The 23,705-nt window shown below is 44.9% G+C and overlaps 1 protein-coding gene across 6 annotated transcripts in view; it reads left to right on the top strand.

Annotated features, from left to right (window-relative positions):
- Positions 1-2,477: 2,477 nt before the first annotated feature.
- Positions 2,478-23,705, top strand: part of LOC140735008 (protein arginine N-methyltransferase 1-like) — a 152,636-nt gene continuing 131,408 nt past the window's right edge. The window contains exon 1 of one of the 6 annotated variants that reach the window (XM_073059820.1): positions 2,478-2,805. Coding sequence is in view for 1 of the 6 variants with exons in the window: in XM_073059818.1 (XP_072915919.1) it covers positions 2,737-2,805 (69 nt within the window). In the remaining 5 variants the exon portion in view is untranslated. Of the gene's footprint in view, positions 2,806-2,882; positions 2,971-23,705 lie in introns of those variants that run through there. The other 5 variants (XM_073059817.1, XM_073059819.1, XM_073059815.1 and 2 more) reach the window with 5 other exon arrangements.

Genomic DNA, 23,705 nt, shown 5'->3' with positions numbered 1-23,705 from the left:
CACCAGGACCAGACGGGATGTATCCCAGGCTACTGTGGGAAGCAAGGGAGGAGATTGGCGAGCCTCTGGTGATGATCTTTGTATCATCAATGGGGATGGAAGAGGTTCTGGAGGATTTGTGGGTTGCACATGTTGTTCCATTGTTCAAGAAAGATAGTAGAGATAGCCCAGGAAATTATAGACCAGTGAGTCCAACTTCAGTGGTTGGTAAGTTGATGGAGAAGATTCTAAGAGGTAGGATTTATGAACATTTGGAGAGCCATAATATGATTAGGAATAGTCAGTATGGCTTTGTGAAAGGCAGGTCGTGCCTTATGAGCCTGATTGAAATTTTTGAGGATGTGACTGAACACATTGATGAAGGCAGAGCATTATATGTAGTGTATATGGATTTCAGCAAGGTATTTGGTAAGGTACTCCATGCAAGGCTTATTGAGAGAGTAAGAGGCGTGGGATCCAAGGGAACATTGCTTTGTTGATCTAGAACTGGCTTTCCCACAGAAGGCAAAGAGTGGTCATAGTGGTGATTTTCCACATGGAGGTTGGTCACCAGTGGTGTGCTTCAGGGACCCATACTCTTTGTGATTTTTATAAGTGACTTGGGTAAGGAAATGGAGGGGTGGGTTGGTAAATTTGCTGATGACACAAAGGTTGGGGGTGTTGTGGATAGTGTGGAGGGCTGTCAGAGGTTACAGCAAGACATTGATAGGATGCAAAACTGGGCTGAGAAGTGGCAGATGGAGTTCAACCCAGATAAGTGTGAGGTGGTTCATTTTGGTAGGTCAAATATGATGGCAGAATATAGTATTAATGGTTAGACTCTTGGCAGTGTGAGGATCAGAGGGACCTTGGGGTCCGGGTCCATAGGACACACAAAGCTGCTGCACAAGTTGACTCTGTGGTTAAGAAAACATACAGTACATTGGCCTTCATCAATCGTGGAATTGAGGTTCGGAGCTGAGAGGTAATGTTGCAGCTATATAGGACCCTGATCAGACCCCACCTGGAGTACTGTGCTCGGTCTGGTCACCTCACTACAGGAAGGATGTGGAAACCATAGAAAGGATGCAGAGGAGATTTACAAGGATGTTGCCTGGTTTGGGGAGCATGTCTTATGAGAACAGGTTGAGTGAACTCGGCCTTTTCTCCTTGGAGCAACGAAGGATGAGAGGTGACCTGATAGAGGTGTACAAGATGATGAGAGGCATTGATCGTGCAGATAGTCAGAGGCTTTTTCCCAGGGCTGAAATGGCTCGCAGAAGGGGGCACAGTTTTAAGGTGTTTGGAAGTAGGTACAGAGGAGGTGTCGGGTTAAGTTTTTTTTAGCAGAGTGTGGTGAGTGCGTGGAATGGGCTGCCGGTGGCTGTGGTGGAGGTGGAAATGATAGGGTCTTTTAAGAGACTCCTGGATAGATACATGGAGCTTAGAAAAATAGAGGGCTGTGGGTAACCCTAGGTAGTTCTAAGGTAAGGACATGTTACCTTTGTGGGCTGAAGGGTCTGTATTGTGCTGTAGGTTTTCTCAGTTTCTAAGTTAACTTGCAGGTTGAGTCAGTGGTGAGGAAGGCAAATGAGATGTCAGCATTCATTTCAAGAGGATTACAATGTAAAAGCATGGACGTAGTGTTGAGGCTCTCAAAGGCACTGAAGAATGCGAACAGTTTTGGACACCTTATCTAAGAAAGGATGTGCTGACATTGGAGAGGTTCAAAGGAGGTTTACGAGAATGATTCTGTGAATGAAAGGGTTATGGTGTAAGAAACGTTTGATAGCTCTGAGCCTGTATTCGGTGGAAAACAGAAGAATGCGGGGGATCTCACTGAAACCTACCGAATGTTGAAAGGCCTCAATGGAGTGGAAGTGGAGCGAATGTTTCCTGTGGTGAGCGAGTCCAGGACCAGAGGGCACAGCGTCAGAATAGAGGGACATTCATTTAGAACAGAGATGAAGAGGAATTTCTTTAGCTCGAGGAGGTGAATCTGTGGATCTCATCATTACAGATGGCCGGGGAGGCTAGATCATTGGGCATATTTAAGGTGGAGGTTGATAGTTTCTTGATTAGTTAGGGCGTGAAAGGTTATCGGGAGAAGGATTGGAGAGGGGGAAAAAGTAAGTTAGCTCTGATCGAACAGCGGAGCAGACCAGACGGGCTGAATTACCTTAGTCTGTTCCCATATTTTATGTTTGTCCGGAGAATCCGGGTCAGGTAATTTGATGACCAATTACAGGGCATTTCCAAAGCTCATCTTTCACTCTGTTTTAATGGACCGCTGATGGTCACTGGTTATGCCCTCGGAACAATAGTTCCTCAACACACTTTTGTCATTTTGCCCTGTCTAAACATTTCTACTCTACCAGGGGTGGATCTGTGGGTTTTAGTGAGAGCGCTTCTAATTCTTCTAAATCCCAGAGAAGTCCTCGGAGGAGGAGTCTCCTAATCCAAGAATCATCCCGTGAACTTTCATCATTCGTGGAGAGTGCACCTGTCGGCCTCTCCGAGGACTGTGGAAGAAAGTCACCTGTAACGCAACCACCATTTGTCCCCCGTTCCTGACACGATCACTCTGGGTTCCAGCTTTCAGTTCGGGACGGAGCCGGGCTCTCTCCTCCTCCGAGCCTGTGTCTCGGTCCCCAGGGGCGGCCGGGGAGGCGGGGCGCCCTAAGCCGCGCTGGTTACCGCCCCCGAGAGTGGAGCCGGGCGGCCGGCGCTGTTGTCGTTCAGCGGGCTGGAGCACCGATGGGAACCCGGCACTCGAGCCGGTGCATCCTCCGCCGGGCACCGCGAGTCGCCGAGGGCGGCACCGAGGTAAGAGCCGTTGCGGGTGCAGTCTGCACGGATCTCTATCCCTTTCTCTGGTCTGTCCCAGTCCCAGTCCAGTACCCTGTCCGCCGTTGTCCTGTACTTGTTCCCGGTCTGTTCGGGTTCCTGTCGTCGCTCTCTCACTCAGTCCCTGGTCTTTCGCGGCTCCCCGTAAGTATTTCGGTGCCGCTTCCTGTTTCAGCCCCATTCCCTCTCCCGGATCCCACGGGCAGAGTTCTTGGTTCCCCGTGGAATCGTTGCAAGGGCTCCGATTACCGGTTGAGTCAGTCTGCGCACCCGGAACGGGTCTCACTCCGCGGTTCGGCGCGTCCCGAGCGTATCTCTAGGGGAGTTGGTGGGTTTGCAGTGAGCAGAATCTGGGGCGCGGCGCTATTTATAGCTCGAAAAATGCATCCACTCTGCAGGAAAACACTCGGTAGCAAAGTCAAAAATCTGAATCACATCATTACTTTCTGGTACTACTGGCTAGGAAGTCAAACCTGGCATCTTCCACCCTTCCCAAATCTGCCCACGTCTTGGCGACTCTGAGCCAGTGGGTTCAGTGCTCGTTAGACGGTCCGGGCAGATGCAAGTGGGTGTGTGGTTGTCTCCACCATGGCCAATGCCTACATTAATTGCCCCGAGTGGATAGGGGTGAGCCGACCCTTTGAATCCCCGCAGCCCCACTGTGCTGCTATGAGTTCCAAGATTTCGTCCCAGACGATTTTTTTCAAGCCCCCTTGTTGGTATCGGAGGGAAGCAGATGGTGATGCTTACGTTCATCTCCTGCCATTATCTTTGGTAGTGGTAGAGTTGGGATGAGTTAGTGGGAAGTATTGTTCAATATATGGGACAGTAACTGTAACACTGCACAATGGTGGAAGTAATGAATGACTCGGGTGTGTCCATCCCGTGGGCGGAAGGGTGAGGGTCTGTCTTGTCTTTCAGTAAGTACTATTGCTGTTATGGCTGCTTTGTCCATACTGATTTTCAGCTTCTCCAGAGATGTTGGACCTGCACTCATCTTAACACCTGGGAAGTCTCCCATCACATTCCTGACATAAATGGTGGAAAGGATTTGGGTTGTGAGGAGCAAGACAGTAACTGCAGCCTTGGATCAGCTCTTGTGGCCATTGTATTATGTAGCTGGTCTGGTTGAACTTCTAATCAATGCTGATCCCCAGGATGTGGGGTGCAGAAGTGGTAATACCATGAGTGCCCTGGGTGGGTGGTTGGGCTCTGCTTAAAGATCATCACTGTCTGGTGATATTTGTTCTTGAATATCAGTTGCTGTTAATGAGCCTGTTGACACAGATTTGCTAGATCTAGGCTGGGCTGTGTCATTTGCCGAGACATTCTACAATTATCATTGAACATCACCATTTCTGATCTTACCTCTCAATCATGACGCATGGCCCTGGATGTTTCTGCTGTTCTTGCTGATAACCAGAGGCACTGCTGCAGTTTGAAAAGCAGCTGAGCAGAATTAGAGAATGCAGCCGTTTCTGTCTCTGCCAGCAACACCCACATCTCATCAATACATACAGATAAACTAAGGGTACATCCCATCTGCACAAAGTAGCTTTCTATTTTCAACATTGCCATCTTACTTATTTTTATCCAATTAATTTCTCTGCTACCTCCTCTTAAATCATGGCATTAACAAAATTCTGTTCAATATCCCATCTTCCACAAAATCTTTTTCTCAGTTCTGAATCAGCCCTACCCTTCAACTCCCCGTTTATTTCTTATGTGTATGGGAGAGTTTTTGGACCTTTTTCTTTTATTCAATAATTTATTTTCATAATCAGTTTTTTTTTGTGCTTTTACTTTCATTTTCAGTTCTACACTTCCCTTGCCTTTCCAATGTAATTAAACAGAAAATGCTGAAAACATTCAGAAGGCCAGGCAGCATCTATAGAGAGAGATGGTTACTGATTAGATCTATGACCTTTATTCAAATGAAACATTCTATTGGAAATCCATTGACTACACCATTTTCTCTCTTTACCAATGTGGCCTGACCTGCTGATATTTCTGGTATTTTCTGATTTATTTCATATTTTGAAAATCTGCAGTATTTGCTTTTGGTTCCACACTAAATTATGAATCATACATTCATCATGATCTTCCTCTGCCTGTTTCATGGAACTATTCAGAACGCTCCATCTGTGGATGCCTTTCATCCAATCATTATGGGAATGTCGCTGGTCTAATTGATAAGATGGAACCACATAGCAATATAGCATGAACACCGACCCTTCAGCCCATCAAACTATCTTATGCTTATTTTGCCATTTCATTAGCTAGCCTTTGTCAGTCTATCTGAGCATAACTCTCCATCTGACAAGTTCATCTGTCCCCATTCAGTGTTTTGAATGTTAGCATGTTCCTGTTTTTGCTGTTATTTTGCTAAACCTGATGATACCATACCCCATTGAAACTGACTCCACCAGCAGCACTTTCATCCCTGAACTAGACACAGAGCATAAGGTTGGAAAGACTGACCAAGGAGGTTCTTGGGAATTACAACCCTTCTTTGTCCTTAAGCAGGGTCTTGACCTGACACTGATTATTCCTTTGCCCCCAAGGATGCTACTGAACCTCATTTCTCCAGCAGCTTGCTGTTTATTCCAAATCCCAGCTTTGTGTTTTCTTTTTGCCTTCAAAGCCCGTATTTTCCAAGGATATATTAAGGTAATTAATACACTGCTTTATTGTGACTGTATAATTGCATACCTTTCTTAAATTTATCATGCGATTTCCTCTTCTCAGAATCAGGTTTATTATCACCAGCATTTGACGTGAAATTCTGTCGCTGTCCCAATATTTGCTGGCTCAACTATGCCCCAAATTAATTTAGCATCATTTCAACCTACTGCAGAGGCAGCCCAGTTTAAGTAGGTCAACACTCAAACTGCAAGCTGTTGTAGTTCCCAATGATGATGCAAAAAAAAATCCTTCACTAGAAGAGGGAATATTTTTATTCTCTCTATATTTTAAAACTCGGGAAAATTCAGTTTAATGAGGCAGTTTTATGGAAAAGATGGGACCCAGAAGACCTGAATAATCTTGATAATTTCATTTGTACTTTACACTTCAATAGAACAGATTTTCAAGCCATATGTGCAGCAAAGAAAATGCTATATTTATTCAACATAATTAGCATAAAGAACAGCTATTCAGTAAGGGACATGAGAAAATATGTTAACAAAAACATGAAAATATTAATGTCAACAAATTCTAAAGATCTGCTTTTTGAAAGCGCATGTTGCAAATTTTTTTTAGTAATTCATTAATTGGACATGTCCTATTATAAGGCCAGCATTTATTGCCTGTCTTATTACCTTGGGTAGTTGGTGATGAAATATCTTCTTGAAGTACTGCACTGCTCAGAATTTAGGACTGGAGACTGGAATAGAGTCAGAGGGTCATAGAAAAGTACAGAGCAGAAACAGGCCCTTCAGCAGAGGGATAGGGTTCCTCACCTTCATTTACCACATCACCAGCCTCCGTGTCCAGCACATAATTCTCTGGAACTTCCGCCATCTCCAACAGGATCCCACCACCAAGCACATCTTTCTCTCCCCTCCCCCCCCCCCCACTTTCTGATTTTCATAGGGATCGCTCCCTACATGACTCCCTTGTCCATTCGTCCCTCCCCACTGATCTTCCTCCTGGCACTTATCCTTGCAAGTGGAACAAATGCTACACCTACCCCTACACCACCTCCCTCACTACCATTCAGGGCCCTAAACGGTTCTTCCAGGTGCAGCAACACTTCACCTGTGAGTCTGTTGGGGCCAACTACTGTGGCCTCCTGTATATAGGTGAGACCTGACATAGATTGGGAGACCGCTTTGCTGAGCACCTATGCTTCATCTGCCAGAAAAAGTGGGATTTCCCAATGTCCACCCATTTTAATTCCATTTCCCATTCCCATTTTGATATGTTCATCCATGGCTTCCTTCACTGTCGTGACACACTTAGGTTGGAGGAACAACACCTTGTATTCCATTTGCGTAGCCTCCAACCTGGTGGCATGAACATCAATTTCTCAAACTTCCAGTAATGCCCCCCCACTCCACCTCTCCTTCACCATTTCCCATATCCTTTTCCCTCTCTCACCTTACTTCCTTACGCACCCATCACCTCCCCCTTTTCTCTCTGTTTATTTCCCAATCCTACCCACCCTGCAACCACCGTAATGTCCACTAAATCATACCTCTTTACACTGATTTATGCCACAAGTTCACTGACCTTGTTAGTCCACTTGAAATGAATGTTAACATTGCATTTGCCTTCCTCACCACAGACTCAACCTGTAAATTAACCTTCAGGGAATCTTGCACAAGGACTCCCAAGTCCCTTTGCACCATTCTCCATTTAGAAAATAATCAGCCCTTTCATTTCTTCTACCAAGATGCATGTCCATACACTTTCTGACACTATTCCATCTGCCACTTTTTTACCCATTCTCTCAATCTGTCTTTTAGTAGCCTCTCTACTTCCTCAAAACTACCTGACCCTCCACCTATCTTCATATTGTCAGCAGACTTTGAAACAGAGCCATCAATTCCATCATCCAAATGATTGACATATAACATAAAAAGAATCGGTGCCCACATGGACCCCCGTGGAACACCACTAAATGCCGGCAGCGAACCAGAAGAGGCTCCCTTTATTCCCACTCTTTACCTTCTGCCAATCAGCCACAGCTTTATCCATGCAAGAATCTTTCCTGTAATTTACGCTATGGGCTCATAGCTTGTTAAGCAGTCCCATGTGGCACTTTGTTAAAGGCCTTCTGAAAATCCACAACCTCAACCCATTCTCTATTGTCTATCATACTTGTTATTTCATTAAAGAATTCCAACAGATTTGTCAGGTAAGATTTTCCCTTGAGGAAACCATGCTGACTGTGGCCTATTTTATCATGTTTTTCCAAGTAACCTGAGACCTATTAAACTTTTCACATTTTACCCTTAACTCATGACCTCTGGTTGTAGTCCCACTCAACCTCAGTGGAAAAAGGCTGCTTCTATTTATCCTATCTATACCCCTCATAATTTTATATATCTCTATAAAATCCCCTCTCAATCTTCTACATTCTAAGGAATAAAGTCCTAACCTATTCAATCTTTCCCTATAACTCAGATCCACCAGACCCAGCAACATCCATGTAAATTTTCTCTGTATTCGGCCTTAATTACATCTTTCCTGTAGCTAGGTGACCAAAACTACATACAACACTCCATATTAGGTCTCACCAATGTCTGATATACAACTTCAACATAACATCCCATCTTCTGTACTCAATACATTGATTTGTGAAGGCCAATGTACCAAAAGCTTTCTCTATGACCCTATCTACCTGTGACACCACTTTCAACAAACTATGGGCCTGTATTCCCAGATCCCTTTGTTCTACCACATTCCTCAGTGCCCTACCGTTCACTGGGTAAGACCTACCCTGGTAGGTCCTACCACAGTGCAATACCTCACATTTGTCTGCATTAAATTCCACCTGCTATTTTTCAGCCCATTTTTCCAGCTGATGCAGATCCTTCTGCAGGCCATGATAGCCTTCCTCTCTGTCCACTACACACCCAATCTTGCTGTCATCCACAAATTTGCTGATCCAGTACAACCACATTATCATTCAGATTATTGATATAGATGTCCTGAAGAGAGAACTTAGAGAGCAAGGTAAAAAGCTGAGAAGCAAGACCTCCAGGATAGTAATATCTGTCAGCCACCTGTGCCATGTGCTGGTGAGGGTAGAAACAGGATGATTTGACAGAAAAATGCATGGCTGAGAAGCTGGTTCTGGAGGCAGGGCTTCAGGTTCTTGGTTCATCAGGATCTCTTCTGGGGGAGATATGATCTGTACAAAAGGGATGGGATGCACCTGAACCAGAAGGGGTCCAACAGTCTTGTGGACAGGATTTTTAGAGCTGTTGGGGAGGGTTTAACTTAATTTGGCAGGGGGTGGGAACTGAAATGAAGGGACTCAGGATAGGATGGATGGCAAAAAGAAACAAAGATAGCGGACAGTTAGACTGTCAGGAAAGGGCAGGCAGACAGGACAAAATTGCAGCCAGCAGGGTGAGTATCAGTGCATCAGGGATGCAGAATCAAAAAGGGTAGCAAATACAATACTCAATGTGTTATATCTCAATGCATGGGGTATAAGAAATAAGGTGGATAATCTTGTACTATTACAGATTGTCAGGTATGAAGTTGTGGCCATCACTAAATCATGGCTGAAGGATGGTTGTAGTTGGGAACTGAATGTCCAAGGTTACACGTTGTATTGAAGGGATAGGAAGGTAGGCAGAGGGGGTGGCATGGCTCTGCTGGTAAAGAATGACATTAAATGGAAAGATGTGATGTCAGATCGGAAGATGTTAAATCCTTGTGGTTTGAGTTAAGAAACTACAAGTTTAAAGGGACCCTGATGGCAGGCCTCCCAACAGTAGCTGGGGTGTGGACCACAGATTACAACAGTAAATAGAAAAGGCATGTCAAAAGGACAGAGATGACTTTTTAGAGCAGTTTGTCATTGAGCCTACTAGCTACACTGGATTGGGTGCTTAAGGTAAAAAGCCCTGAGGAGAAAGTGATCACAACATGATTGAAACAACACACACAAAATGCTGGTGGAACACAGCAGGCCAGGCAGCATTTATAAGGAGAAGCACTGTCGACATTTCGGACAGAGACCCTTCGTCAGGAAGCTTCTCTTTGCTGAAGACTTGAAGAGCTCAGGTCTCAAAATCAACACTCTAACTCTGCCCTATCTAATGATAGACGCTCCACTTGCCCCTGCCTTACTTTAATTTGTTCGTGCTGATCAATCTCGAATGCTGATTGGCTGCTGTTCAAAGCTCGTGGCACTAGAGGACAAGAATTTTAACATATACTCTGGGACAGAACATGGGCGCACTGGGGGACAGGAATCTTAACACATGACACTAGGGGCAGGATATGGGGTTAGAAATTTTAGCATATGCACTGGGGGACAGGAATTTTAACTCATGGCACGGGAGGACAGGACCTGGGGTCAGGAATTTTAACACCTAAAACTGGGGAATAGGACATAGGTTGAGGGATTTTAACACATGACACTAAGGGCAGGACATGGGGTTAGCATATGGCACTGAGGGACAGGAATTTTAATTCATGGCACTGGGAGACAGGACACTATCTATGGATAAACACGAGGAAATCTGCAGATGCTGGAAATTCAAACAACACACACAAAATGCTGGTGGAACACAGCAGGCCAGGCAGCATCTATAAGGAGAAGCACTGTCGATGTTTCAGGACTGACGAAGGGTCTCGGCCTGTAACGTCGACAGTGCTTCTCCTTATAGATGCTGCCTGGCCTGCTGTGTTCCATCAGCATTTTGTGTGTGTCGTTTGAATTTCCAGCATCTGCAGATTTCCTCATGTTTGCTCTTTTAAAAACAACATGATTAAGTTCAATTTAAAATTTGATAGAAAGTAAAGTCTGATGTAGCAGTATTTCAGTGGAGTAAAGGAAATTACAGTGGTATGAGAGAGGAGTTGGTCAAAATAAAATGGAAGGAAATGTTGGCAGGGATGACAGTGGAGCAGCAATGGCATGAGTTTCTAGGGAAAATGAGGAAGGTCGATGACAGATATATTCCATAAACAAAGAAATACTCAAATGGCAAAATAGTACTACTGTGGGTGACAAGGGAAGTCAAAGTTGATGTAAAAACAAAAAAGAGAGCATGCAACAAAGCAAAAATTAGTGGGAAGATAGAGAATAAGGAAACTTTTAAAATCCTACAGAGAGCAATTAAAAGAATCAATAGAAGGGCAAAGATGAAATATGAAAACAAGCTCGCAAATAATATCAAAGTGGATAGTAAAAGTTTTTTTCAAGTATGTTAAAAAACAAAAGAGAGATGAGAATGGATGTAGGACCACTAGAAAATGAGGCTGGAGAAATAATTACAGGGGACAAGGAGATGGCAGATGAACTAAATTAGTATTTTGCATCAGTCTTTACTGTGGAAGACACTAGCAGTGTGCCAGATGTGAAGAGAAGTGAGTGCAGTTACTATAACAAGGGAGAAGGTGCTCAAAAAGCTGAAAGACCTAAGGGTACATAAATCACCCAGACCAGATGAACTGCCGCCCCAGAGTTCTGAAAGAGGTTGGGGTAGAGATTGTGGAGGCATTAGCAATGATCTTTCAAAAATCTTTGGACTCTGGCATGGTGCCAGAGGACTGGAAAACTGCAAATGTCACTCCACTCTTTAAAAAAAATAGGAAGGTAGCAGAAAGGAAATTATAGACCAGTTAAATTGACTTTAGTGATTTTAAAGATGTTAGAGTCAATTATTAAGAATGATGTTATGGAGTACTTGGTGACACAGGACAAGATACGACAAAATAAGTATGGTTTCCTTAAGGGAAAACTAGCCTGACGAACCTGTTGGAATTCATGAGGAGATTACAAGTTAGATAGTTAAAGGGGGTGCAGTGGATGTGGTATATTTGGACATTCAGAAAGCCTTTGAAAAGGTGCCACACATGAGGCTGCATACCAAGGTAAGAGCCCATGGTATTACAGGAAAGTTACTGACATGGTTAGAGCATTGGCTGATTGGTAGGAGGCAGCGAGTGGGAATAAAAGGATCCTTGTCTGGTTGGATGCCAGTGACTAGTGGTGTTCGGCAGGGGTCAGTGTTGGGACCGCTTCTTTTTATGCCGTATATAAATGATTTAGATGATGGAAGAGATAGCTTGTTGCCAAGTTTGCAGATGATACAAAGATTGGTGGAGCAGCAGGTAATGTTGCGGACACAGGTAGGATGCAGTAGGACAGACAGATTAGGAGAATGGGCAAGAGAGTGGTAAATGAAATACAATGTTGGAAAATGCATGGTCATGCACTTTAGTAAAAGAAATAAATGTGCTGACTATTTTCCAAATGGGGAGAAAATCCAAACATCTGTGATGCAAAGGGACTTGGAGGTCCTTGTGAAGAACACCGTAAAGGTTAACTTGCAGATTGAGTCGGTGGTGAGAAAGACAAATGCAATGTTTGCATTCATTTCAAGAGGTCAAGAATGTAAGAGCAGGGTTGTGATGCTGAGGCTTTATAAGGCACTGGTGAGGCCTCACCTCAAGTATTGTGAACAGTTTTGGGCTCCTCATCTAAGAAAACATGTGCTGGCATTGGAGAGGGTCCAGAGGAGGCTCACAAGGATAATTCCAGGAATGAAAGGGCTATCTTACAATGAATGTTTGATGGTTCTGGGTCTGTACTCACTGGAATTCAGAAGGGTGAGGGGGCATCTCATTGAAACCTTTTGAATGTTGAAAGGCCTGGACAGAGTAGATGTGGAAAGGATGTTTCCCATGGTGGGGGAGTCTAGGACAAGAGGGCACAGCCTCAGGATAGAGGGGAGTCCATTTAAAACAGATATGTAGAGAAATTTCTTTAGCCAGAGGGTGGTGAATTTGTGGAATTTGCTACCAGAGGCAGCAGTGGAGTTCAGGTCATTGGATGTACTTAAGGCAGAGATTGATAGGTTCTTGATTGAACATGGCATCAAAGTTTAAAGGAGAAGGCCGTCAAATGGGGTTGAGGAGGGGAGAAAATGATCAGCCTTGATTGAGTGGTGAAGCAGACTCGATGGGCTAAATGGCCTAATTCTGCTGCTATGTCTTCTGGTCTTATTACAACCAAAAACAGATGCAGCATGGATCCCAGTGGCACTGCACTAGTCAGAGGCCTCCAGTCATAGACACAACTATCTTCTAGCACTCTCTGGCTTCTCCCACAAAGCCGATGACTAATCCAATTTACTACCTCGTCTTGAATGCTGAGCGACTGAAACTTCTTGACCAACCTTCCATGCAGGACCTTGTCGAATTCCTTGCTGAAGTCCATGTAGAAACCATCCATTGCCTTGCCTTCATCAACTTTCCTGGTAACTTGCTTGAAAAACTCTATAAGATTATAGATCTACCATGCATGAAGCTATGCTGACTATCCTTAATCAGTCCATGTCTATCAAAATATTTTTATATGTATGGTTCGTAAGGATGTCTTCTAATAACTTTCCCACAGCTGATGTCAGACTCAATTATCTATAATTTCCTGGTTTATGTTTAGAGGCTTTCTTATGCAGCGGAACAATGTTGGGTATCCTCTAATCCTCTGATACCTCTCCTGTTGCTAAGGATGGTTTAAATATCTCTGCTAGGGCCCCGACAATTTCAGCACTTACCTCCTGTAGTGTCCAAGGGAACAATTTGTCAGGTCCTGTGGATTTATCCACCCTGATTTGCCTCAGGACAGCAAACATCTTCTCCTCTATAATCTGCGTAGGGTCCATGAAGTTGATGCCACTTTGCCTCACTTCTTTCTTAAACAGTGGAACACCCTCCAATCCTCTGTTACCTCTCCTGTCTCTAAGGATGTAATATGTATAGGGTCAATGAAGTTGATGCAGTTTTGCCTCACTTTTGTAGACTGTGTCCGTCTTCTGAGTAAATGCAGATGCAAAAAAATTATTTAAGATCTCCGTATTTGTTTTAGCCCCACACATGGAATTCCATTCTTAACTTCCAGAGGACCAATTTTGTTCCTTGCAATTCTTTTGCACTTAACCTATCTGTAGAATCGCTTAGGATTGATTCTCCTTCACCTTGTCTGCTAGGGTAACTACGTGCCTTCTTTTTGCCCTCCTGATTTCTTTCTCAAGTGTTCTCTTGTTTTCTTGTACTCCATAAGCACCTCATTTGTTCCTCCCTGCCTATACTTGCTATGCAAATGGTTTCTCAACCATGACCTCAATATCTCTTGAAAATCAAGGTTCCCTACAACTTATAAACAAACGTTTATTTAGTTTTTATTCTGGCAGACACATACAAGCTTTATACTCTCAAAATTTTGCTTTTGAAGACCTTCCACTTACCAAATACACCTTTGCCCCAGAAAGCAGCCTGTCTCAATCCACACTTTCTGATACCATCAAAATTGGCCTTTCTCCAATTTAGAATCTCAACCCACAGACCAAATAGACCATTTTGCGTATTTACTTTGTATCTAGTGATCACAATGCTATTAGTTTCAAAGAGTTCCCCAACACACACTTTTGTCACCTGCCCTGTCTCATTCCCTAAAACTGATCAAGTATCACACACTCTCTTGTTGGGACTTCTATGTACTGATTAAGAAAACTTCCCTGAACATATTTGACAAACTCTATCCTATCTAGTTCTTTTACAGTATGCAAGTCCCAGTCAATTTGTGGAAAATTAAAATCACCTACTTTTACAACCTTAGGTCACTAGATTCTAAAAGGACAATAAGTATAAGGGCACTTTATCTAAATGCCTGTAGTATTAGAAACAAGGTTAGTGAACTTGTGGCACAGATCAGTACCAAGGCATATGATTCAGTGGTCATCACAGAAACCTGGTTGCAAGGTGGAGATGACTGCAAATTAAATATCCAAGGGTATCAGGTAATATGGAAAGATAGGCAGGAAGGCAAAGGAGGTGGGGTGGCACTCTTATGGGTGGAACTCCATCTGCCATTTTTCTGCCCAACTCTGCAGCCTGTCTATATCCTCTTGTAACCTTCGACAACCTACAGCTCCATCCACAACTCCTCCAATCTTCGTGTCATCCACAAACTTACTCACCCATCCTTTCACCTTTACATCCAGGTCATTTATAAAAATAACAAATAGCAGAGGTCCCAGGACAGATCCCTGCAGCACTCCACTAGTCACCGACCTCCAGGCAGAATACTTTCCTTCCACAACTACCCTCTGCTTTCTTCCTTTAAGCCAATTTTTTATCCAAACAGCCAAGGTTCCACTTATCCCATGCCTCATGACTTTCTGGATAAGTCTCTCATGAGGGACCTTGTCAAATGCTTTGCTAAAGTCCATGTAGACTACATCCACTGCCCTACCCTCATCAATTTCTTTTGTTACCTCTTCAAAAAACTCAATCAGGTTCGTGAGGCACGATATTCCCTTCACAAAGCCATGTTGACTATCCATGAGTAGACTGTACTTCTCCAAATGCTCGTAGATCCAATCCTTGAGAATCCTTTCTAATAGTTTGCAGACCACCGACGTAAGACTCACCAGTCTATAGTTCCCAGGTTTCTCCCTATTACCTTTTTTAAACAAGGGAACTATATTTGCCATTCTCCAGTCCTCCAGCACTTCCCCTGTAGCCAAAGAATATTCAAAGATCATAGCTAATGCTCCTGCGATCTCTTATCTCAATTCCCACAACAACCTGGGGTGTATCATATCTGGCCCTGGGGATTTATCAATCTAAATGTTTTTAAGAAGATCCAGCACTTCTTCTTCCTTAATCTCCACATTGTCCAGCACACAGGCCCGCTCAACTTCGACCTCATCCTGATCAAGATCCTTTTCGCTTGTGAATACTGAAGCAAAGTATTCATTTAGGACCTCCCCAACCTCCTCCGCCTCCAGGCACATGTTGCCTTCTTTATCCTTTAGCGGTCCCACCTTTGTTCTCGTCATCCTCATATTCTTCACATTCGCATAGAACGCCTTGGGGTTCTCCTTAATCCTACATGCCAAGGCCTTCTCATGCCCCCTTCGAGCTCTCCTAAGTCCTTTCTTTAGCTCCTTCCTGGCTATATTTCCTATTTCCTATTTCTTTAGCTCCTTCCTATATTTCTCATAAGCCCCTCCTACTTCCTGCTTCTTATATCTAAAATATGCTTCTTTTTCCTCTTGACGAGTTGCCTCACGTGTTTCATCAGCCACGGTTCCCTTTTCCTACCATTTTTTCCTTGCTTCAGTGGGACAAACCTATCCTGAACCCAGCTCAAGTGGTCCCTAAACTTCTCCCACATTACTTCTGTGCTTTCCCCTTTGAACATCTGTTTCCAATTTACTCTCGCTAGTTCCTGCCTCATCCCTTCAAAGTTAGCCTTTCCCCAGTTAAGCACTTTACCATTTCATCTGATTTTATCCCTTTCCATAGCTATGCTGAAGCTAAGGGAGTTGTGGTCACTCTCACCAAAATGCTCCCCCACCAAGAGGTCTGTCACCGGACCAGGTTCATTACCCAGAACTAGATCCAGTATAGCCTCTCCTCTCATCAGCCGATCCACATACTGTGTCAAGAATCCTTCTTGAACACACCTGACAAATTCAGCCCCATCTATCCCTCTTGCACTCGGGAGGTGCCAGTCAATATGAGGGAAGTTGAAATTACCCATAACTACTACCCTGTATTTCCTGCACCATTCTAAAATCTGCCTGCTTATCTGCTATTTGGGGGCCTATAGACTATTCCCAGTACAGTGATTGATCCCTTCCTATTTCTGACTTCCACCCAGACCGACTCCGTGGACACTCCCTCTGCAGCTTTCTATAGCTGTGATACCACCCCTGACCAGCAATGCCACTCCCCTCCCCTTTTCTACCTCCCATCCTATTCCTTTTAAAACACCTGAACCCCGGGACCTGCATCATCCAATCCTGCCCTTCCTCCAACCAAGTTTCAGTAACGGCCACAACATCGTAGTTCCACGTACTAATCCATGCTCTAAGTTCATCCTCCTTGTTCCTAATACTCCTAGCATTGAAATAGACACATTTCAACCCCTTTAACTGGCTACAATTATGTTCTGTCCCCTGCCTGTCCTTCCTCATCAACTCAGAACTCTTAGCATCATGCCCTTGTCCTTCTACCTTAATCCCTGCACTCACATTCTGATTCCCCCCCCCCCCCCCGCCAAACTAGTTTAAACCCTCCCCAACAGCTCTATCAAACCCGCCTGCCAGGATATTGGTCCCCCTGGGATTCAAGTGCAACCCGTCCTTTTTGTACAGGTCACACCCACCCCAAAAGAGGTCCCAATGATCCAGAAATCTGAATCCCTGCCCCCTGCTCCAATCCCTCAGCCACGCATTTATCCTCCACCTCATTCTACTCCTATTCTCACTGTCGTGTGGCACAGGCAATAATCCCGAGATTACTACCTTTGAGGTCCTGCTTTTCAACTTCCTTCCTAACTCCCTGTAGTCTTCTTTCAGGACCTCTTCCCTTTTCCTACCTATGTCATTGGTACCAATATGTACCATGACCTCTGGCTGTTCTCCCTCCCACCACAGGATATCTTGGACGCAATCAGAAACATCTCGGACCCTGGCACCTGGGAGGCAATCTACCATCTGAGTTTCTTTCCTGCATCCACAGAATCACCTGTCAGACCCCCTGACTATAGAGTCCCCTATCACTACTGCCTTCCTCTTTTTTTCCCTACCCTCCTGAGCCACAAGGCCAGACTCTGTGCCAGAGGCACGGCCACTGTCGCTTACCCCAGGAAGGCTGTCCCCCCCCCAACAGTACTCAAACAGGAGTACTTATTGTCAAGGGGTACAGCCACAGGGGTACTCTCTAGTACTTGACTCTTCCCCTTCCCTCTGCTGACTATGACCCATTTTTCTGTCCCCCGTGGCCCCGGAGTGACCACCTGTCTGTAACTCCTCTCTATCACCTCATCACTCTCCCTAACCAGACGAAGGTCATCGAGCTGCAGCTCCAGTTCCTTAACACGGTCCCTTAGGAGTTGCATCTCAATGCACCGGGTGCAGATGTGGCCGTCCAGGATGCCGGGAGACTCCAGGACCTCCCACATCTGACACTGACCACAGAAAACTGGCCTCACACACATACTACTTCCTTTTGCAATTAACAACTGCCTCACCTTGTCCCGTTACCACTGAAGCCCGTGGTGCCAAAGTCCTTTCACTCTGCTGCCTCTCACTCCGCTGCCCGCTTCCAATACTCTATACCCATCATAATTTAAGATACTTCTATCAAGTCTCCCCTCATTTTTCTACGCTCCAGGGAATAAAGTCCTAACCTATTCAACCTTTCTCTGTTACTCAGTTTCTCAAGTCCCAGCAACATCCTTGTAAACCTTCTCTGCACTCTTTCAACCTTATTAATAACCTTCCTGTAATTCCGTGACCAAAACTGCACACAATACTCCAAGTTCGGCCTCACCAATACCTTATACAACCTCACCATAACATTCCAACTCTTATACTCAATACTTTGATTTATAAAGGCCAAACAAAAGCTCTCTTTACTACCCTATCTACCTGTGACGCCACTTTTAGGGAATTTTGTATCTGTATTCCTAGATCCCTCTGTTCTACTGCACTCCTCAGTGCTCTACCATCTACCTTGTATGTTCTACCTTGGTTTTTTCTTCCAAAATGCAATACCTCACACTTGTCTGTATTAAACTCCATCTGCCATTTTTCAGCCCATTTTTCCAACTGATCCAAATCCCTCTGCAAGCTTTGAAAACCTTCCTCACTGTCCACTACACCTCCAATCTTTGTATCATCAGCAAATTTGTTGATCCAGTTTACCACATTATCATCCAGATCATTGATACAGATGACAAATAACAATGAACCCAGCACTGATCCCTGTGGCACACCACTAGTCACAGGCCTCCACTCAGAGAAGCAATCCTCCACTACCACTCTCTGACTTCTTCCATTGAGCCAATGTCTAATCCAATTTACTACCTCACCATGTATACCTAGCGACTGAATCTTCCAAGTTAACCTCCCATGCGGGACCTTGTCAAAGGCTTTACTGAAGTCCATGTAGACAATATCCACTGCCTTCCCTTCATCCACTTTCCTTGTAACCTCCTCGAAAAACTCTAATAGGTTTGTTAAACATGACCAACCACGCACAAAGCCGCGTTGACTCTCCCTAATAAGTCCTTGTCTATCTAAATAATTGTAGATCCTATCTCTTAGTACTCCTTCCAATAATTTACCTACTACCGACGTCAAACTTACTGGCCTATAATTTCCCGAATTACTTTTAGAGTCTTTTTTAAACAACTGAACAACATGAGCTATCCTCCAATCCTCTGGCACCTTACCCATAGATACCGACATTTTAAATATATCTGCCAAGGCCCCTGCAATTTCAACACTAGTCTCCTTCAAGATCCGAGGGAATACGCTGCTCCTCCTCTTCAATCTGTATAGGGTCCATGACCTCACTACTTGTTTGCCTTATTTCCATTGACTCCATGCCAGTTTCCTTAGTAAATACAGATGCAAAAAACCCATTTAAGATCTCCCCCAATTCTTTTGGTTCCATACATAGCTGACCACTCTGATCTTCAAGAGGACCAATTTTATCCCTTACTATCATTTTGCTCTTAATATACCTGTAGATGCTCTTTGGATTATCCTTCACCTTGACTGCCAAAGCTACCTAATGTCTTCTTCTAGCCCTCCTGATTTCTTTCTTAAGTTTTTTTTGTTGCACTTTTTATACTCCTCACACACCTTATTTGCTCCCTGTTTCCTATACATGTCATACATCTCTCTTCTTCTTTATCAGAGTTCCAATATCCCTAGAGAACCAAGGTTCCTTATTCTTATTCACTTTGCCTTTAATCCTGACAGGAACATACAAACTCTGCACTCTCAAAATTTCTCCTTTGAAGGCCTCCCACTTACCAACGACATCCTTGCCAGAGAACAACCTGTCCCAATCCATGCTTTTTAGATCCTTTCTCATTTCTTCAAATTTGGCCTTTTTCCAGTTTAGAACCTCAACCCGAGGACCAGATCTATCTTTATCCATGATCAAGTTGAAACTAATGGTGTTATGATCACTGGAACCAAAGTGTTCCCCTACACACACTTCCATCACCTGTCCTAACTCGTTTCCTAATAGGAGATCTAATATTGCATCTTCTCTAGTCGGTACCTTTATATATTGATTTAGAAAACTTTCCTGAACACATTTTACAAACTCTAACCCATCTAGGCCTTTAACAGTATGGGAGTCCCAATCAATATGTGGAAAATAAAATCCCCTACTATCACAACTTTGTTTCCTGCAGCTGTCTGATATCTCTCTGCAGATTTGCTCCTCCAATTCTCACTGACTATTGGGTGGTCTATAATACAACCCCATTAATGTGGTCATAGCTTTCCTGTTTCTCAGCTCCACTCATATGGTCTCGGTAGACAAGCCCTCTAATCTGTCCTGCCTGAGCACTGCTGTAACGTTTTCCCTGACTAGCAATGCCACCCACCCCCCCCCCCACTCTTCATCCCTCTGCCTCTATCACGTCTGAAACATCGGAACCCTGGAACATTAAGCTGCCAGTCCTGCCCCTCCTGTAGCCAAGTTGCACGAATGGCTACAATGTCATAATTCCATGTGTCAATCCACACCCTCAGCTCGTCAGCCTTCCTCACAATACTCCCCGCATTGAAATAGAGACACCTCAGAAGATTAATACCACCACTCACAACCCTTCTATTTGTGACTTTGCATGAAACTTTAACATCATTTACTTTCACCCCTGCTCCTCTATCTGCTCTGGCACTCTGGTTCCCATCCCCCTGCAAATCTAGTTTAAACTCCTCCAATAGAACTAACAAACCTTCCTGCAAAGATATTTGTCCCCCTGTAGCTCAGGTGTAACTCGTCTCTCTTGTACAGGTCCCACCTGCCCCAGAAGAGGTCCCAGTGATCCTGAAATCTGAAACCCTGCCCCGTACACCAGTTCCTCAGCCACGTGTACATCTGCCAGAGCATCCTACTCTTACCCTCACTGGCACGTGGCACAGGAGCAATCCTGAGATTACCACTCTCGAGATCCTGGGTTTTAACTTCCTACCAAGCTCTCTATACTCACTCTTCAGGATCTCCTCACTCTTTCTTCCTACATCATTGGTACCGATGTGTACCATGACATCTGGCTGCTCACCCTTCCATTTCAGAATGCTGTGCACATGATCAGAGACATCCCTGTCCCTGGCACCAGGGAGGCAACAAACCATCCGGGAGGCTCTGTTGCGACCACAGAATCTCCTGTCTGTACCCCTGACTATCGAGTCCCCTATCACTACCGCTCTCCTCTTCTTCCCCTCCCTCCCCAACACACTGCAGAACCAGACTCCATGCCAGAGATCTGCCTTCCGCAGCTTGTCCCAGGTAAGTCATCCCCCCCCAACAGTATCCAAATTGGTATACTTGTTGAGGGGAATGGCCACAGGGGAGGCCTGCTCTGCCTGCCCTTTCCCTTTCCCTCAACTGATGGTAACCTAATTACCTACGTGCTGCTCCTTTGGCGTAACTGCCTCCCTGTAGCTGCTATCTATAAACTCCTCATTCTCCCAAATGATCCGTAGGTCATCCAGCTCCTGCTCCAGTTCCCTAACGCAGTTTGTTAGGAGCTGCAACTGGATGCACTTCTTGCAGGTATCATTGTCAGGGACACCGGAGGTCTCCCTGACTTCCCACATCCTGCAAGAGGAGCAGTCCAACATCCTGCCTGGGATTCTCTCTACTCTAAACAAACGAAACAAAGCTTAGCGGAACCTACCCTCGCCTCTGCCGGTTCACGCCGAAGCCTGTTGAGCCAAAGCCGTCCCACTCTTACTCAGTCCACTCTGATGACGGCCAATACAACGATGGCTGCTGTATATGGCGGTCTTTTTTTTAAACCTTTGGCGAGCTACGTCACGCACCTGTTCAGTCTAGCCTCTTTTCCCTGATCAGTTAAAAAAAAAAATAGCTTCCCTCCAAGATGCCTTTACTTCTTCACTCTCTGCCTCTTGCTTCGATTTAAAAATCTAAATGGAAAAAATCACTAGTGGGAGTTGTCTATAGGCCACCTAATAAAAATATTGCAGTGGCAGAGGCAATTAACCATGAAATAACTGAGGCTTGTAAACATAGAACATAGAAAACCTACAGGCCCTTCGGCCCACAAAGCTGTGCCACACATGTCCCTACCTCAGAAATTACTAGGCTTACCTATAGCCCTCTATTTTCCTAAGCTGAAAGCCTATCTATCTAAAAGCCTCTTAAAAGACCCTATCATTATCTGCCACTGTTGCCAGCAGCCCATTCCACGCACTCACCACTCTCTAAGTAAAAAGCTTAGCCCTGACATCTCCTCTGTACCTACTCCCCAGCGCCTTAAACCTGTGTCCTCTTGTGACAACCATTTCAGCCCTGGGGAAAAAACCTCTGATATCCACACGATCAGTGCCTCTCATCATCTTGTACACCTCTATCAGGTCACCTCTCATCCTCCTTTGCTCCAAGGAAAAAAGGCCGAGTTCACGCAACCTATTGTCATAAGACATCCTCCCCAATCCAGGTAACATCCTTGTAAATCTCCTCTGCACTCTTTCTATGGCTTCCACATCCTTCCTGTAGTGAGGCAACCAGAACTGAGCACAGTACTTCAAGTGGGGTCTGACCAGGGTTCTATATAGATGCAACATTACCTCTCGGCTCCTAAATTCAATTCCACGATTGATGAAGGTCAATACGCCATACGCCTTCTTAACCACAGAGTCAATCTGCGCAGCTGCTTTGAGTGTCCTATGGACTCAGACCCCAAGATCCCTCTGATCCTCCACACTGCCAAGAGTCTTACCATTAATACTATATTCTGCCATCGTATTTGATCTATCTGAATGAACCACTTCACATTTATCTGGGTTGAACTCCATGTTCCACTTCTCAACCTAGTTTTGCATCCTATCGATGTCCTGCTGTAACCTCTGACAGCCCTCCACACTATCCACAAAATCTCCAACCTTTGTGTCATCAGCAAGCTTACTAACCCATCCCTCCACTTCCTCATCCAGGTCACTTATAAAAATCATGAAGAGTAAGGGTCCCAGAACAGATCCCTGAGGCACCCCACTGGTGACTGACCTCCATGCAGAATATGACCGTTTACAACCACTCTTTGCCTTCTGTGGGCAAGCCTGTTCTGGATCCACAAAGCAATGTCCGCTTGGATCTCATGCCTCCTTACTTTCTCAATAAGCCTTGCATGGGGTACCTTACCAAATGCCTTGCTGAAATCCATATACGCTACATATTTTTTCAATGATTTTAAGTTTCTCTTCCCACCTATGTTCGTGACACTTCTCACGCTTTGAATTTTTTCAATGATTTTAAGTTCCCTGGCCCCCACCGCCTTATTTTCACCATGGACGTCCAGTCCCTATATACCTCCATCCCCCACCAGGAAGGTCTCAAAGCTTTCCACTTCTTTTTGGATTCCAGACCTAACCAATTCCCCTCTACCACCACTCTCCTCCGTCTAGCGGAATTAGTTCTTACTCTCAATAATTTCTCCTTTGGCTCCTCCCACTTCCTCCAAACCAAGGGTGTAGCCATGGGCACCCATATGGGTCCCAGTTATGCCTGCCTTTTTGTTGGCTTTGTGGAACAGTCCATGTTCTAAGTCTATACAGGTATCCGTCCCCCTCTTTTCCATCGCTACATCGACGGCTGCATTGGTGCTGCCTCCTGCACGCATGCTGAGCTCGTCGACTTCATCAACTTTCACCCTGCCCTCAAATTTACCTGGTCCATTTCCGACACCTCCCTCTCCTTTCTTTATCTTTCTGTCTTTATTTCTGGAGACGGCTTATCTACTGATATCTACTATAGGCCTACAGATTCTCACAGCTACCTGGACTATTCCTCTTCCCACCCTGTCTCTTGCAAAAATGCTATCCCCTTCTCACAATTCCTCCGTCTCCACCACATCTGCTCTCAGGATGAGGCTTTTCATTCCAGGACGAAGGAGATGTCTTCCTTTTTTAAACAAAGGGGATTCCCTTCTTCCACAATCAACTCTGCTCTCAAACGCATCTCTCCCATTTCCCGCACATCTGCCTTCACCCCATCCACCCGCCACCCCACTCGGGATAGGGTTCCCCTTGTCCTCACCTACCACCCCACCAGTCTCCAGGTCCAACGTATAATTCTCCATAACTTCCGCCACCTCCAACGGGATCCCACTACCCAGCACATCT

The sequence above is a fragment of the Hemitrygon akajei genome, chromosome 10 (assembly GCF_048418815.1).
Source record: "Hemitrygon akajei chromosome 10, sHemAka1.3, whole genome shotgun sequence".
NCBI lineage: Eukaryota > Metazoa > Chordata > Chondrichthyes > Myliobatiformes > Dasyatidae > Hemitrygon > Hemitrygon akajei.
This window is presented reverse-complemented; position numbering and strand designations above follow the sequence as displayed.